Source organism: Cavia porcellus, unplaced genomic scaffold (genome assembly GCF_034190915.1).
Source record: "Cavia porcellus strain 051 isolate PalLab524CR breed Dunkin Hartley unplaced genomic scaffold, mCavPor4.1 scaffold_11, whole genome shotgun sequence".
Lineage (NCBI taxonomy): Eukaryota > Metazoa > Chordata > Mammalia > Rodentia > Caviidae > Cavia > Cavia porcellus.
Genome location: NW_026947494.1, coordinates 68,652,080 through 68,669,516, shown reverse-complemented (window position 1 = coordinate 68,669,516; position 17,437 = coordinate 68,652,080). Strand labels below are relative to the sequence as shown.

Sequence of the window (17,437 nt, the reverse complement as noted above, 5' to 3'; positions counted from 1 at the left end):
CAAATCTATAGAAATCTGGTGACAATATTGTTATTTCACTGTATTTCTGATTATTGTGAGTTGGTGCTAAACATAGTCATAGCCCACATCACATGTCTTTTCCTTTTGTGGCACAAGGGATTGAATTTATGATCATCATACTGAGCTACATCCTCAGTTCAAAATTTTTATTTTGAGACAGTGTCTTCCCAGGTTTCTAATTTTACCATGCTGGGCTATAACTTGATATCCTCCTGCCTTAGCTTCTCAGAATACTAGGATTCAGGCTTCCCCAAAGAGAAAGTGCAAATCTGCCACTAAATTAAGTAGACAGAAAAGAAAGAGTATTCTGAGTCACTATCATAGTTAGACACATCTCTTGTTTTTTCCTTTTTATGGTACTAGAGAATGAAATCAGGGCTTTCACATAGAGCTACATTCCTGATCCTTTTTAATTTTCACTTTGAGACAGGATCTTGCTAAGTAACCCACGTTGGACTTCAACTTGGCATCCTCTTGCCTCAGCTTCCCAGAATGCTAGTATTATAGGCATGCACCATCATACTTGGCTTCATAGAAGATTTTTTTTTAAAGGGAACTTTTCTTCCTAACTCATATATTTTTTTTTCTGCCATAGGGGGTAATGCTTGTGGCTTTATGCTGTCTACAACATGATACAACCAGTCTCTATGAATGTAACATTTCAGAAACACCTGATTGTGGAATTCCTGGCTTCTCATGGCTCCTCCCAGTGATGTCCTAGCCATGTGTTCCTGAGTGGCTCTCCATACACATGGCCTGCCCTGTGTATGTCCCATTGTCTTTGCCAAAGAAGCCTTTCCTGGTGGTGCATGGAATCTGATCCTCTCTTTTAGTACAAGTCTGCTGTAGTGATTATGTTTGAAGAGTGATTTCAAACATATGTTTGATGGATACAAACAAGCATTTAATGTCAACTTGTATATCTTTTTTGATGCAAAAATTTAACTTCTACAAATGTGTTAACATTCATATTTTAAATTTTTCTTCATTAGATAAATGAAATATGATAGCAATGTCACCTCATATTTTCAGAAAGACTGTACAGCTTACCACTTACTTTTACATCTCATTTAATCTAACTGCCCCGTATAGCTCCACCTCACAAATGTTGAAACAGGTATATAAAAGGTAAATTACAAGAACAAAAATTCAAGCCTCCTGGCATGTTGGTTAATCCGCTATCAGAATATAACTATCAAAAGAGATTTTCCTACTTAATACCTGTCTCAATATCCCAAGTTAAGAATACATATGGTAACCATTCTTAAATGTTTACCTAGAAATACATGTAAACTGTAGCCAGAGTTTCTTTAGAGAGGGTAAAAGTACTTAACTATTGTTGGGTTTAAAAAAAAGTGTATTCATTTTTGAAAGTAATTTTACTATCGAGATTTCATCATTTGAATTTAGGATTTGGTGTTAAAGTGATGAATAGCACTGGTGAGGTAGCTCTATGAACAGTGCTTGCCTAGCATTCTCTAGGGGCTTGGCTAGATCTCCAGTACTACCAAATAAACAAGCAAAAAGATATTAAGGAAAGTCTGACAGCTCATTAGGTTTTGTGTCATCAGCAATTCATTTCACAGATTAAGCATATTGATTGAACAGTGAAAAAAAGTAATTACAAGAAACCAGAAATGGCACACATTTGAGGAGTTAGAATTCTTAGTTTCTCAGTCCCATTATACCAGCAGGTTAAATGAGTCCCAAGTTGAGACTACCTGTAAGGTCTGTCCTAACTTTGAGAGTAAATGCAACTGCCTCAAACAGGACCTTTAATTTTGCACTTCTTTCCCATTTAATTTTTTGGAGTAACAAAATGATGAAAATGCTGTAATACAGTGAAAAAAACTTTATTAACATTATATAGGGGACTCAATGAGTTCAATTAGATTTTTTAACATGTAAACCAATCTAAAATAAAAATTATTAGTAAATCCAGTCAAATTAGAAATACTCAAAACTTTCTTCATTATGCTTTTTCCTAAACAAGAATTTTATACTTATAATCAGGAATATTAAAATTTGATAGTAAGAGTACTTGGGCTACTTATATGTATTCTATAACAGTGCCATCTTTACTTTTATTAAATTGTTTCCTGTGTGGTCTTATAGCATACACATGTATGCACGCATACACACACAGGTGCACACAAAGAATACACCGAAAGTCTTTAACTCAAAAGAGCTGGGCCACATCTGCACGGTGGGCTGCCACCAGTGGCACAGCTGAGCCTGAGCCGCCCACAGTGTGCTGTACACAGAAGCCTGCAAGACACACTTCTGCAAAGTACAGCTAGCTGCAACTGCCGGTACAATACTAAGTGCTATTGCATGGATATAGGACTTAGTTTTATACAACAGTATTTTTGGGCACAGGGTGACCTGGAAGAAGGTGAGACTTTCACATGAGAACAAGGATCTCATAGCTGTCGCTGAGGTTCCAGGTAACAAAGGTTGGGATTAACAGCCTTGAGACAGGAAGGAGGATGATGGGGCTGATGAAAAGTCAGAACTTGGCCTGACGAATGAGGAGTGAGAGAAGAAACAGGAGGGTAAATAAAGCAGATTTTCACCTTGATTCTGGAAAGCTGGCAATATCATGGAATAAGAGGTGGGACCCAGGATAAAAAAAAAATGGCTTAGAGGAGGGTGAATTACCTCTGTGATGTCCATGTGGTGACACCGAGCAGGTAATAGACATATGAATTAGGCTTTGAGAATGAGACTAGACAGGAAGCTAGAATGTGGAACTGGAAGTTACGGAAATGCTGGGAACTACTAAAGCTGAACTACCGAAAAACTACCGCAGTTTGTCTCTGACTCTTATCCTACCCATTATTACAATACTTTTCTTCAAAACCCATTTGATCATCAGCCTTGGGGTTGTGGTTGGCTCTCAGGTATCCATCCTCTTTCAGAGTGCAAAGAGAGGTCTTGCCTGAAAACACAAAGTGTGGGGCTTCCTGACATTCCATATCACAGGTGCAGACTCAACATCTAGAATCAGGAGAGCACTAGAATGGCATCTGCAGGCTTCTTTCCCTTCTCCTGTGTTGACAAATGCTTGGAAACTTTTAAATTCAAGGACTATGCTGCCCTTTGTATATTAATGATAATTAAATCAGTAGAATCGTCCTACATGTTCAAATACCAAACCCTTTAAAAGTGTTTGTGGTGAGTTCTTTTTCCTTGGAGTAAGAGCTGTTTTCATGTAAGATGTGACACAAATCATACAGTTCTTTTATCTGTCTTTATTCTAGACTCTGAAATGTTCAAAGATAAATTAATTATTGACAATTATATCTATAATAAACAGACACAAACATTTATCTAGTGTTAGATACTGTAGAAAAATTTTTCTCCTCCCTTTCCTTCAAAGGATTCTTTTTACATTTAAAAGAATGAAGAAAATAAAAAAAACCTAGTCAGCAATTTTATCTGCCTTATTTTTCATCTACCATCTCATGCTAGTTTAGTTAACTGATTGGTAAATCAGGGGGAGAAGTATATATTAATATAAATAAAGGAAACAAGTTCAAGAATCCAATCTTCCTTTACCACAAATTTGTTCATGTCTGCAGCAGGCAATTATCCTATCATTAGCCCTCTTGTTTCTCTGAACCCCCCATTGTCCAGATTGTCATGTGTTCTTATTTACTTTAGAAGTCTTAAGCTGTGTTATCCTTAGTTGTCACTCTAACATATTCATAGAATGCACTGGTTACAAAGAATCAGTATCTCACTTTACCCCTTTGCCACTGACTCTAAGTACAGCTGGACCTGTGAGCTCTGAAATGTGAAGGGTTGGGGAGATGACTTGGTCATTCAGTAGAGTCACATTAATCACAGCAGACCATGGAAGGTGCTTGAAATTGATAGTATATGATGTCACAATTAATGGTCCAATACTGTGTTTATAGAAGCTAACAACTGTGCTCAGGAAAAAAGTAGTAATCACAAAGAAAATATGTAACTTGTTTTAGTTACTACATTATTTTATGTCAGTACCTGTTATTATGTTCATTTTAAACTTGGCATCAAATGTTTCATAAGTTACATAGTTAACCAATAGGATCAACATGTACATAGGTTGAGCAAAGACTTCATTCTAAGGATAACTCTTTTTACAGTTCCAAAGTGAACAAAAATAATATAAGAAAACCATTAAAATATTTTAAAATTAAAGCAACTTTATTTATGTCTTCATTTTGTCATTTTAAAGAATTTTATTCCAAGGTAACATCTATTTCTCTACATATACTGACATAACAGATGTGCAGACATACACACTCACCAATTTAGAAGTTTTGTGGTTACTTAGTTGATTTGTTGAAATACACTATAAAAGTCAAATCCCTCAAATAATATTAAAAATAAGATTAAGCTAGAATTGTTGTGTTAATTTGTGTACTATTACACATAGCTAATTTTTAAATCATTAACTTCAAAAGTTTGTGCATACAATGCATTTTCAGTTGTAATTTTGTCCTACAAAAAACCTTACACACATGCACACAAACACACAAGCACTTCATCCTCTTTAGAGTGAAGAAAAAGCCATCAACTCATTACCTCCTTATTCCCAACCCTCTGCATGGCATCTCCCAAGTGAAAATAAAATCGCCCGTCATCCGTTCCTGGATCCCCAGACTCTATGCCTTCCTGTAGAGAGAGCAGTGTTAAGATCTGAGACAGAATCAAATATCTACCAATTTTCATTTCTTAAGTTATGTAGCCTTTCTTAGTCATAATATTGCACATCACAGGATAATGTAAGAACTAGAAAAACACATTCAATATTAAAATTTAGCAATGAGATAACTGGTCAACATTTACAATGCAGTAGCAAAAGGAGATCATGAAGTACAATTTAACAGAAAATTTATAATTAATTGTAGAATTAGTGTAATAGTCCACAAAATTAGCAAAATATTTTGTGCATTTCCAGTGTGGAAGCAATCATATTTCAGTATTCCAAGTAATTTCTCTGGCTGGGTATGTCTCATATTTATTTTGCTCTCCAAATCTGACCATATGTCATGCAGAGTCTTTCTATTTCTGTACACTAATGTTTAATTGCTCATGTCTAAAGTAATGGAACCCTAACTGCAAGTCATATTTCTTTACACTCAACAAAACATGTCATGGTTTTTTTAATGAAATTTCTTATAAAACATAAAGGATTCAAGTCAATTGAAATTTTGAAAATTTTATGTTTTTATTAAATAACTACTAAAATAGTTGATTTCTCCAATTCTCCTACATCAGGAATTATAATTGAAACTTACGTTTCAAAACAAAAAGAAAGCATGGAAGAATATTAAATCGAGAGAATGAACTGAGAAAATCAAAAGACTAACAAATGTCAAAATATTTAAATGCCAAGGATTTCTTTTCTAAAAATCTTCCTCTTTGACATCTCTTCATAAGAAATCCCTTTCCTTTCACTCAGGAGAAATTTTATTTACATAATGTTAGAAAACAGCAAGTGACACAGTGGACTGAGTGATACCCAAACATCCTGCTTCTTTACTAACCACAATTTCCTATCACTGAAGGGGAGAAAGTGTAGTTAGGCCCTCCTGGGTGAGAGGACAAATAAGAAGAACACTTTAAATCACAGGAACACAGATGTCTGCAGGACACTGGCAAAGGCTGTACAAAGCCCGCCCTACTGCCCAACAATCAGGACAAACGGGGGGACACAAATCCATCTCAAGGGGTGCTGCTGCTTGGCACTGTATTCCAGAATGCTCGGCCAGGGTCATGGGTCAGATAAGACCTTTCAAAAGCAATTGGCAATGGATATAATCATATAATATGTTCATATTTTCAGGGCAAACAATTTAATTTTTTTCAATAGAACTGTATTGGTCAAATAAAACACATAGGTATTTGTAATGAATAGGTTAGTACTTGGAATCTCTGAAATCATGTAAAAGAGATTACAGAAGTGGAATGTACAACTTCTAACCTGCTCAATACAGCAGCTACTAGGTACATGTTATTATTTCAGTCAAAATTAACCAAAATTCCTTTCCTAGTCACAGTTTAAGATGCTCAGGGTCACATGTGGCTAGTGGTCACTATAGTAGAGAACACAGAGAAGAAGTGTTTCGTGGCAGAAAGTTCTATTGGATAGTCTTAAGCTTAACGTGATTTGGGTGATCTAACAAGGGTTCAACTGCATGAGAAAAAGCTAGTACACTTTAATTTTTAATATTTTAAGGTATCAGATATGCTTTTGGGGGTTTGACCTATTCAGCCTATACCTGGCACCTCACTTCATTTAGTTTATTATAAGTCCTTTTCAGAGAAGTAGAAATATATAATTAACTTGTAAAAAAAGAATTGAGTGGATTGTTCATTTTTAGAAATATTGTGTCAATAATTGTGTCTACTTTGGCCATTATTTAAAAACTGTAACAGTTTTGGCTTTATGAATTTCTTTATAAAGTCTTTTCCAAATAGCCTCTGCTCACATAGTTGGTATTTCTACATATGATACCCTCAGTCACAGTGAAGGTCCACACTGCCTGTGAATGTCATGGTCAGAGGGTGTACATCCTGATGATGAAAAGACTCAGCATGAATACCAATCAGTCTACAAAGGCACTAAAAGATGAAAAGGAAGGAAGGGCAGTGACAGTCACCTTCAAATAGGGGATGCTTTCAGCAATCTTGTTCTGTGCCTTCAGGATGAAGCCGTAATGTACTTTGGCAAAGCCATCATTAGGTGTCACATTCAGAACCTGCACTCAAAGACAGTAAGGCACTATTGTGATACATTATAAACCGCACAAATGACTGCCAAAGCAAATTTTAATTAGTTTGCTATACTCAGATTGGATTACAATGCTGCCGCTTAAAACACCACAGTACTTTGTCTCATTGCAATCATGAAACTTACAAAGCCTTTTTCCTCTCAAATCAATATGCTTTCACATATACACACTGGTTCTTCAAGAAAAAAGGAATGTGTGAAAAGACAGTAACTATTGAAGCACTGCTTTAACAATGCAAATTAGCAAAATATCCGTCAATTGATAAGACCTTAGTTATTTTGTTTTGTTTTTTAGTGATTAGGGAAAACTGTTCTAAATTTGCTATGCTTTAAAACAATTCTGAATGGTTATTACATATTGTTTTGTATATGTGCTATCTACATTGTCTTGATTAAGAGAAATTTAAATTAAATGCAAATTTAGGTTTGCATTCATAGTACTGTATATCAGGATCTACCCCTTAAACAGAAATTTCTTGAGTTGATCAGACTGTTTTAAGAACTAAGAATGATGGTGAGCAAATCTGATATTCTGTGACAAAATCCAGGTAAATATTTCATTTAAAACACACCACTGTTTATTAATATATTTATTCAATATGATCTCAAGATAAATCACACAAAATGCCTCTAAATGAAACATTAGCAGTCAGAAATCAAAACACAACAATATTCAGCTTGAAAAGCTGCAAAGACAAATGAATTTTTGGAACAAAAAAGAAAGATGACAGTCTGAGTTGGGTGGATGGAGAGAAATCATGCATGACTGGTCTGTTCAATTTCCAGAGTAGGAACAGGAATGCCATGGTCACCACAGAGAACTTACACAGGAGGGGCAACATGTGTGGTAGAGAGGGGACACCACAGGCTGGACTGCACAATGATCACACTTGGACATTTTCAGCTTGAGTCAGATTCCACACCTCATCCACTCAAAATCCTGCCAACATAACCTCCAAAGTACTTCAGAACCACAATGCCTGTCATTTCCTTCACCACGGCCACCTTACCCAAGCTGAATCATCTCTCCGCGGCTGTACAGGAGCCAGGTAACTGCCAGCCTTCTGTTCCCTGGTCGTCTCCTGGGGCCTTAAAGGGACTTGCTCAGCCATGGGTCAGATCTCATCCTTCCTTTTGTCCCTTTGAGCCAGAGTAAAAGACCAAGTTCTGGGGACAACTGCGAGGCCTCCTCCGGGCTGGGCTTTTCCACTTCTCTGGACCCCGCTCTTGCCCCTGTCCGTCCTCCAGGTACACTGTACTCATGATGCTTGTGGTAAGTCAAAGGGAGCGCTGCTGCAGGACTTTGTGCTCACAGTGCCCCTCTGGCTCACACACTCATCCCTCAGACATCCAAACAGTTCACTCCTTTATCTGAAGGATGGAGCCCTTGCTCTGAGCTCACCACCTCAATGAAGCCTACCACTGACCTCCAACCCCACTAGTAAACAGACCCTCACCCCAAGACTAGTCACTTTTTTCTCCTGGTTCAGTTTTCTTTATTGCACTCATAGCCATCTGACCTATTAGATTCTTTATTCCCTGTACTCTGACGATAAAGGTTATGTCTGCATGGAATGTTGCTCACCTTCAGTGCCTGACACAGAGGGTCCTCAAGAACTCTGTGATAAACGCAGCGATGGGTGAGTTAAATGCATGCTGGGCTTTTCTTCCTAAAAAGACCTCTGGAAGCACAAGCTCTGCTGTTTCTGCACCTTCCATAGCACTGCCTCCCCAAACTGAGCAGGAGTTTAGTTATTACCTTTGGAACTGAATTGAAAATCTATAGATCATGCTTCTGCCCCATTGCTATGAAGGGATTACTATAGCTACATAGATGACATTTTTGCCTATAGCAGGCACACATCCATCATCACAAATAATTTACAAAATTAAATTTTGTGACAGTTAAACTCAATTGTCAATTTGATTGGCTTAGGAGTCGTCTAGGTGATTAGGAGAGCACATATTTAAGTGTTCAGGGCAGTGTGACCTTGGGCTCTGTATCTGGTCACTGGTATCTTCTGCCCGACTGTAAGTACAGTGCTCTGCTACCCAGCTGCTATGAACCTTAGTTCAACTTTCTATGCCATTCCATTCTGTCATGATGCTGCTACCTTGAAGCCAGCGGACCACACAGGCTGAACCCTCTAAAACCATGAGTTAAATAAAGCTCTTTTCTTTTAAATTGTGTGTGTTGGGTAATTTGCCTCAGCAATAGATAAGCTGAAGATACTGAAAACTGGTACCAAAGAAGTAGGGTCATTCCTTTGGTCATACTTTTTTTTAAATTTTACTTAAGAGGAAAAAGAGAAAAAACAAAACAAAACTAGCAGTGTAAGGGTACAAGTAATACAGAACTACAAAAAAAAAAAATAAGAAATCACCAGTTAATAGATTACATATTATCATCTTAGAGATAGTTGCTCAAGTCACAGTATCAAAGCATACAAAATGGACATTCAAACAGTGAGACTGCAAACAGTTGTGTTCAATGATCCAACCAAAAACATTAATATGGTCAGCTATTTAACATTCCTAAACACACTTGCTGTTGTAACTTTTAGAGCACTTTTTTTCCTTCTCTTTTTTACAACAAAATTTACACATTTTGGGTTTTATTATTCCTTAGTTCTTATTACTTTTTTTTGGGGGGGGAGAAAATAAAGTCAAATATGGCAAAACAAAGCTGTCAGTCAAAACCAAGGATAGACATAGCACATGATGTAAAAACAGAGTATACTCTGTTATCAACAGAGTTATCAACAATGATTATCATAATGTCTCTTGTTTCCTTAAAAAGGATTGTCTATCTCATTATAAAGTTGAACAAAACAGTAGAGAACAAGACCAATAAAACTTAAGCATTGTAAACATTGCAGGACTTCCAAAGGAGACAATAGTCAAACCAGAATGGGCATCTTAGTTCATCTTATTGCCTTCAAAGTAGTTGCCTATACCCTCAAACTTGATACTATCATACAGAATGGAACAGAGTCTAATCAGTCAAAACAAGATACTGGGAGTATTACAAGACTTCAAAACAAGTTATTAGGAAATCAAAAAAAGTTACTATTATATATCCTGCTAATTTTTTAAAATTTTTCCCCTTAATTAAAAAAACCATAAAAAATAACTAAATAATTTTTTTAATGAATAAGGAAGATATTGAGATAAAACAGAACATAACAATATAACAATACAGGTCAAAGCATAACTGTTTCAACAACCTAGTACTTCACCACCTTATAACCTGACTTAATAGTAGTTACCATAGTGTCTTTTTCCTTGAAATATTTGGATAAAACTTCATATACTCTAACTTCAAATATTTCCATATCAAGAAGCCCAGAATAAAGCCTTTCCAATTAATAAGTGAAAACTTTATAAGGCTTCAAGGCCACATAATGGGGAATCATGATTACCACATATTTTTATATATTTGAATCATTACTTACTTTAGGGAAACTTTCATATTCACACATGGGAGATTGATTTATTTCACTTATGAGTATGGTCTTAAGCTGTGCCCAATTATTGATAAATATCTCAATGTGATCCTTTTCTATCTGAGTAATACTCCATTGTATAGAAATACCACAGCTTTTTTTATCCATTCCTCAGTTGATGGACATTTGGGTTGTTTCCAAGATCTGGCGATTACAAATTGTGCTGCTATAAACATAGGTGCACATATATCACTGTGGTATGATGCTTTCAGTTCTTCTGAGAATATGCTTAGAAGTGGAATAGCTGGAATAAATGGGACTTCTAATCCCAGCTTTTTGAGAAATTTCCCGACTGACCTCCACAAAGTTTGTACCAGTCTACACTCCCACCAACAGTGTAGGAGAGTTCCTTTTTCCCCACAGCCTCTCCAGCATTTGTTGTTGTTGGTTTTCTTGATCCTGGCCATTCTTTCAGGAGTGAGATGGAATCTCAGTGTGGTTTTAATTCTCTAATTTGCATTTCTCTAATGACCAATGATGATAAACATTTTTTCACGTATTTATTTGCCATTTGTATTTCTTCATCTGAGAAGTGCATATTCATCTCAGATGCCCATTTTTGGATTGGATCTTTGAATTTTGGGGGTCTGAGTTTTTTTTAATTCTTTATATGTTTTAGACAAGAGTCCCTTGTCTGAGAGAAAGTTCACTAAAATCTTTTCCCAGTTTGTGGGTTTTCTTTTCACTATGCTGGAGATTTCTTTTGACGTACAGAAACTTTTTATTAAGAAGTGGTCCCAGTTATTGATTCTGGGAAGTATTTCCTGTGCGGTTTGAGTCCTGTTCATGAATTCTCTACCTACTTCTATGTCTTCAAGGTTTCTACCCAATTTGTCTTCCAATAGATTTAGTGTTTCTGTTTTAATATTCAGATCTTTGACCCATTTAGATTTTAATTTAGTACATGGTGATAGACATGGGTCTAGCTTTAGTTTTCGGCAAATGGAGAGCCAGTTTTTCCAGCACCATTTATTAAAGAGACTGTCGTTTTTCCAGTGAACCTGCTTGGCTCCTTTATCAAAGATAAGGTGGTTGAGTGTGTTTGTAGTTGTGGTTGTATCTTCTAATCTATTCCATTGATCTTTGGCTCTGTATTGATTCCAATACCATGTTGATTTTACTACTGTTGCTTTGTAGTACAACTTCAAATCAGGGATTGTGATGCCTCCTGCCTTGCCTTTGCTGCTCAGAATTGCCTTTGCTATTCTAGGTCTCTTCTGCTTCCAGATGAATTTTAGAAGTGATTTCTCTAGATCTATAAGGTATGGTGATGGTATTTTTATTGGGATTGCATTGAATCTGTATAACAGTTTTGGGAGAATGGTCATTTTCACAATGTTTGTTCTTCCTATCCATGAGCAAGGGATGTCTTTCCATTTTCTGAGATCATCTTCAATTTCTTTTTTCAGTGTATTATAATTTTCCCTGTATAGGTCTTTCACTTCTTTCGTAAGACTAATTCCTAAATATTTCATTTTTTTGCTTGCTAATGTGAAGAGTGTGGTTTCTCTTGTTTCCCTCTCTGTGATTTTGTTGTTCGTGTATAAGAATGCTATTGATTTCTGAGTATTGATTTTGTATCCAGCTACATTACTGAATTTATTTATTATATCTAGGAGTCTTTCAATGGAGTTGAGGGAGTCTTCTACGTAGAGTATCATGTCATCTGCAAACAATGATAATTTAACTTCTTCTTTTCCTATCTTTACCCCTTTTATTTCTCTCTCTTGCCTAATTGCTCTGGCTAGTACTTCCAGTACTATATTAAATAGGAGTGGTGATAAAGGACATCCTTGTCTTGTGCCTGACTTTAAAGTAAAGGCTTTCAATTTTTGGCCATTTAGTATGATGCTGGCTGTTGGTTTGTCATAAATGGCCTTTATTATATTGAGGTAAAGACCATATATTCCAATTTTCTGTAAAGTTCTTATCATGAATAAATGTTGGACCTTATTGAAGACTTTTTCTGCATCTATAGAAATGATCATGTGATTCTTACTTTTGGCTTTATTGATATGGTGGATTACATTTATTGATTTACGTGTGTTGAACCATCCTTGCATTCCTGGGGTGAATCCCACTTGGTCATGGTGCATAATCTTCTTGATGATTTGCTGCATCCTATTTGCCAATATTTTATTGAGGATTTTTGCATCTGTGTTCATTAGGGAGATCGGTCTATAGTGCTCTTTTTTAGTTGGGTCTTTCTCAGGTTTTGGTACTAGAGTAATATTTGCTTCCAGGAATGACTTAGGAAGGATTGCTTCCCTTTCAATTTCATTGAATAGTTTGAGGAGTGTCGGCATTAGGTCTTCTTTGTATTTCTTGTAGAATTCTACAGTGAATCCATCTGGGCCTGGGCTCTTCTTTGTAGGTAAGGACTTAATTACATTTTCAATTTCATTAACAGAGATTGGGTTACTCAACAGTTTTACATCCTCTTGATCTAGCTTTGGTACTTCATATGCTTCTAAGAATCTGTCTATTTCTTCTGTGTTATCAAACCTTTGAGAGTAGAGGTTTTCGAAATAGGTGTTGATGATCTTCTGTATTTCTATTGGGTCTGTAGTGATTTCACCTTTTTCATTTCTTATTGCATGAATTTGAGCTTTTTCTTCCCTTTTTAAAATAAGGTTGGCTAGGGGCTTATCGATTTTATTTATTCTTTCAAAGAACCAACTCTTTGATTCGTTGATTCTTTGGATTGTTTTCTTAGTCTCTATTGCATTGATTTCTGCTCTGATTTTTATAATTTCCTCTCTTCTTTTGGCTTTGGGCTTGACTTGCTCTTCTTTTTCTAGCTGTTTGAGGTGTAGCATCAAGTTATTTATTTGTATTCATTCTGTTTTCCTGATGTGGGAACTCAGTGCAATAAATTTTCCTCTGAGGACGGCTTTCATTGCATCCCACAAATTCCGGTAAGTTGTATCTGCATTTTCATTTTCTTTTAGGTATTGTTTAATTTCTTCTTTAATTTCTTCTGTGACCCACTGATTACTCAAGAGTGTGTTATTTAGTTTCCATGTGTTTGTGGGATTTTTGAAGTATCTTTTATCATTAATTTCTAATTTCAGAGCACTATGATCCGATAACATGCAAGGGATGATTTCAACTCTTTTGCATTTCTTTAAATATGTTCTGTGAGCTAATATATGGTCTATTTTAGAGAATGATCCATGTACTGCTGAGAAGAATGTGTATTCTGATGTTGTTGGGTGGAACATTCTGTATATGTCTATCAAATCCATTTGTTCACAGGTGTGATTCAGTTCTGTTATTTCTTTGCTCATTTTCTGTCTGGTTGATCTGTCCCTTGGTGTCAATGGCATATTAAGGTCTCCTGTTATAATTGTGTTACTGATAATTTGAGTTTTCATTTCTGTTAATAGTTGTTCTATATAACTGGGTGATCTGGAGTTTGGTGCATATATATTTAAGATAGTTATCTCTTCCTCTTGGAGTTTTCCCCTAACGAGTATGTAGTGACCTTCTTTGTCCTTTATGGTCATTGTTGGTTTAAAGTTCACATTGTCTGCAAACAGAATGGCTACTCCTGCTTTTTTTGGGATTCCTGCTGCATGAAGTATTGTTTTCCATCCTTTGACTTTTAGTCTGTGAGTATCCTTCTGGGTTAGATGGGTTTCCTGTAAACAGCATATGGTTGGATTTTGTTTCTTGATCCATTCTGCTAGTCTGTTTCTTTTGATTGGTGCATTGAGACCATTTACATTAATGGTTATTACTGTTAAATGCTGGTTAATTGGAGGAATGTTATCTCTCTGCTGTTGCATCTTTATCTTTCTGTTCTGTTTAATTATTTGCTTTGCTTAGTGGTTTTTTCCGTTGTGTATCTAAACTGTCTTTCAATATTTTTTGCAGAGTTGGTTTGGTGTTCATGAAGTTCTTCAGCTGTTCTTTGTCATGGAAATATTGTATTTCACCATCAATTTTGAATGATAGTTTTGCAGGATACATCAGTCTAGGTTGGAAATCATTTTGCTTTAGGATCTGGAATACTTCACTCCATGCTCTTCTTGACTTTATTGTTTGTGCTGAGAAGTCTGCTGAGATTCTGATAGGTTTTCCTTTATAAGTGATCTGTCTGTTCTCTCTGACAGCTTTTAATAATCTATTCTTGTGTTGGATTTCTGGGATGGTGATTATTATATGTCTGGGTGTAGTTTTACTTTGGTTATGACTATTTGGAGTTCTATATGCTTCACTGATCCTGATGTCGGTTTCTGATCTCATGCTTGGGAAATTTTCAGCTATTACTTCTCTCAATATCCTCTTGACATCCTTTATGTTGTCACCTTCTTTTTCATTAATCCCTATCATTCTTATGTTATTTTTCTTTGCATCGTCTTGCAGTTGTTGAATTGTTGTTTCCTGATTCCTTGTTATTTTTAAAAGATCTTTCCTTTCCTGTTTGCTAGCTGCAATCCTGTTTTCAAGGTCTGAAATTCTATCTTCACTTTCATTGAGGCGGTTTTTACAACTTTCAGTGGAGTTTTTTATTTCCTGTATATCTCTGTGCATCTGCATTATGTATTCTGTTTGTTTCTTATATTGCTCATCTAGGGATTCTATCTTTTTGTTTAGTTCCTCCAATTTTTAAACTGTGTTTTCTTTAGATATATTCAGAATCTCTTTCATTTCTTTTATCATTTCTTCTTTTACCTGGGAGATTATTTCGAGTTTGAATTTTTTTAAAGCTTCCTGGATTTTCTTGTTAATTTCAGTAGCTTTTGTGTCCGATATTTGAGGTGAATGGCACATATTTTCTTCTATATACATTGCTCCTAGGGTTTCTTGAGATGGGCTGGAGGTTTGAGTTTGTAATTTGGTGTTTCGTTTTGTTATTTTCCTATATTTCTGTGTTTCAAGTGTTATTTGAATGCTTCCTCGGGGTCTGTTGGAAATCCCCTTCTATGTTTGCAGTTCCTGAGACTCTGGTACCCTGTTATCCCAAGTAGAACCAATGGCCCTCTTCTGCCTGTTTAGATCTCCGTAGTTCCAGATAACCTGGGCTTCAGGGACACTGTGTACCCACCTGTTGTTGAATGCTCCACAGTTCTCCAAGTGCAGATGGGATGGGGAGGCGGATGTAAATGCCTCAAACCCACTTATCCACTTCACTGCACCTGGAAGCCTGGAGGGTCCCGAACAGTCTGGGCTTTCGGCAGAGTGCACTGAGCACTTACCGCAGGCCACAGGGCCTCTGGAACCTGCAATGCTCCCCTGCTTGCTGAGATATCCACAGTCCTCCAGACACACGGGGAGGTGGGTGCAGGCACCCCAGATCCGCCCTGCCCTTCCTCTGCACACCGATGGTGAGGTGCAGGAGTCCCAAATAGGTTGAGCTCTGGGAATAGCGTGCGCCTGCCTACTTGTTGGAACCTCCACAGTTCTCCAAGTGCAGCTGGGATGGGGAGGCAGATGTAGATGCCTCAAACCCACTTATCCACTTCAGTGCACCCAGAAGCCTGGAGGGTCCCGAACAGTCTGGGCTTTGGGGAGAGTGCACTGAGCACTTACCACAGGCCGCGGGGCCTCTGGCTCCTTTGGTCATACTTTAGCATGTGGTTCAGAATCTTTTGGAATTGGCTCATAGGAAGAGTTTAGAGGTATGAACTAAGGAAGCCCTAATGCTGTAAGCACAGCTGATGGGTGGTTCTGGTCAGATCGCAGAAGATCAGGATGTTGATAGGAATGCAAACAGTAAGAGCTGGGCTCACATGGTTGCAGTTGGAAACAGGACTTCATTGGCAACTGACTATAAGCCATGAGTTTTACACTTTGACAAAAAAAAAAAAAAAAAAAAAAGTATCTGCATTTTGCCCAGGTTGTGGGGATTTGGAAGACACTGAGATTAAGGTACACTGACTGATTTGTCAGAGGAAATTTAAGGCAATTCAACATTTAGGATGTGGTATGGGTGCTGCTGTCTGCTTTTAGACAAATTTATAGTAAGAACTGAGTAAAAAACAAAGAACATCAGTATGAAATCTTAAATTCTGGCCCAAAGCACATCATATGTAAAATTGGGGCCAAAGGAGGTATAGTTGCTGAGGAGATTACTGGATTAAAAGGAAAACAAGCATTTTTTTATAGGGACGAGAAGAAAGATGCCTTGAAGGTATCAGAAATCAGAAAGACTTCACCCATTATTGGCTCAAAGGTAGAAAAGTGCCACCATTCATTTGAGAAGAATTCCTGAGCCTTCTGAGAAAGGCCACTTACACAATTGGTTCTCCAGGATTCCTTTCACTGTCTACACTCCACTACCTAGCCACTTAGAGGTCACTGCCATGGTGGTCCCACGGACCTTGACAACTACTGCTGCCAGGAGCAGACCTTAACACTGTCCATATGATGTTGGTTTTTTCCAGCATGCAGACTGAGATGAGAGGCTCCCACCAAGTTTTGAAAGGAAGGTCTGGGAAGGTAGCTGGGAAGCCCTGAAGAAGACAATGTATGAAGCTGTGGGAATGAAGCCAAAAGTACAGAAGAGACCTCAGGAAATCTGAGATGTTAGAAAGTAGAATGTCTGCTGAGGAAAGCTGCAGACTGTGAGTGGACCCATTCCAAGGAAGAAAGGACAGGTGGCTGCAAATAGCAAGGTGACAGACGTAGAGCCACCCATGCTCTCTGTAACTCGTCTCAGATGCTGAACCCGGGGCTATGAGACATGTTTACCTTGCTGGGTTTCAGTCTTAACTTCAGTATAATTCTTTTCTATCTCCCCTTTCCTCTCTTTTGGCATGGGAACACTGATCCTGTCATATTGTACTTTGGGGTTATGTAAACTTTTTTGATTTTTGCAGAACTTCATAGCTTAAAGTTTGGAGTCTCAGAAGAGATTCTTTTGATTTTCAACTTTTTATTAGTACATACTTCCAATATGAGTCCATTGCTCATGTGGAGTTGGTACATGTAAGTGACGTAGCTCATCTGTTTTTCTTACCTCCTTTTCCCCATCCTTCCCTTCATCTCTTAATCTTCTTTCCATATGAAAAAGATCTACCTCTCTACTTATTATCTGTTCTATATTTTGGTTTCTATTTATACTTTTGGCTTCTCATTTAAGAGAAATCATGTGATATTTAAGCTTGTGTGTCTG

General features: G+C 37.1%; 1 protein-coding gene across 15 annotated transcripts in view; it reads right to left on the bottom strand.

The window, feature by feature from the left end:
- The window catches only part of Asph (aspartate beta-hydroxylase), a 288,087-nt gene that overhangs the window by 55,645 nt on the left and 215,005 nt on the right, over nt 1-17,437 (bottom strand). For all 15 annotated transcript variants that reach the window (XM_063258447.1, XM_063258446.1, XM_063258435.1 and 12 more), the window contains 2 exons: nt 6,678-6,776; nt 4,597-4,686 (listed from right to left, as the gene is read on the bottom strand). In XM_063258447.1, the coding sequence (XP_063114517.1) occupies nt 4,597-4,686; nt 6,678-6,776 (189 nt within the window). The remainder of the gene's footprint in view (nt 1-4,596; nt 4,687-6,677; nt 6,777-17,437) is intronic.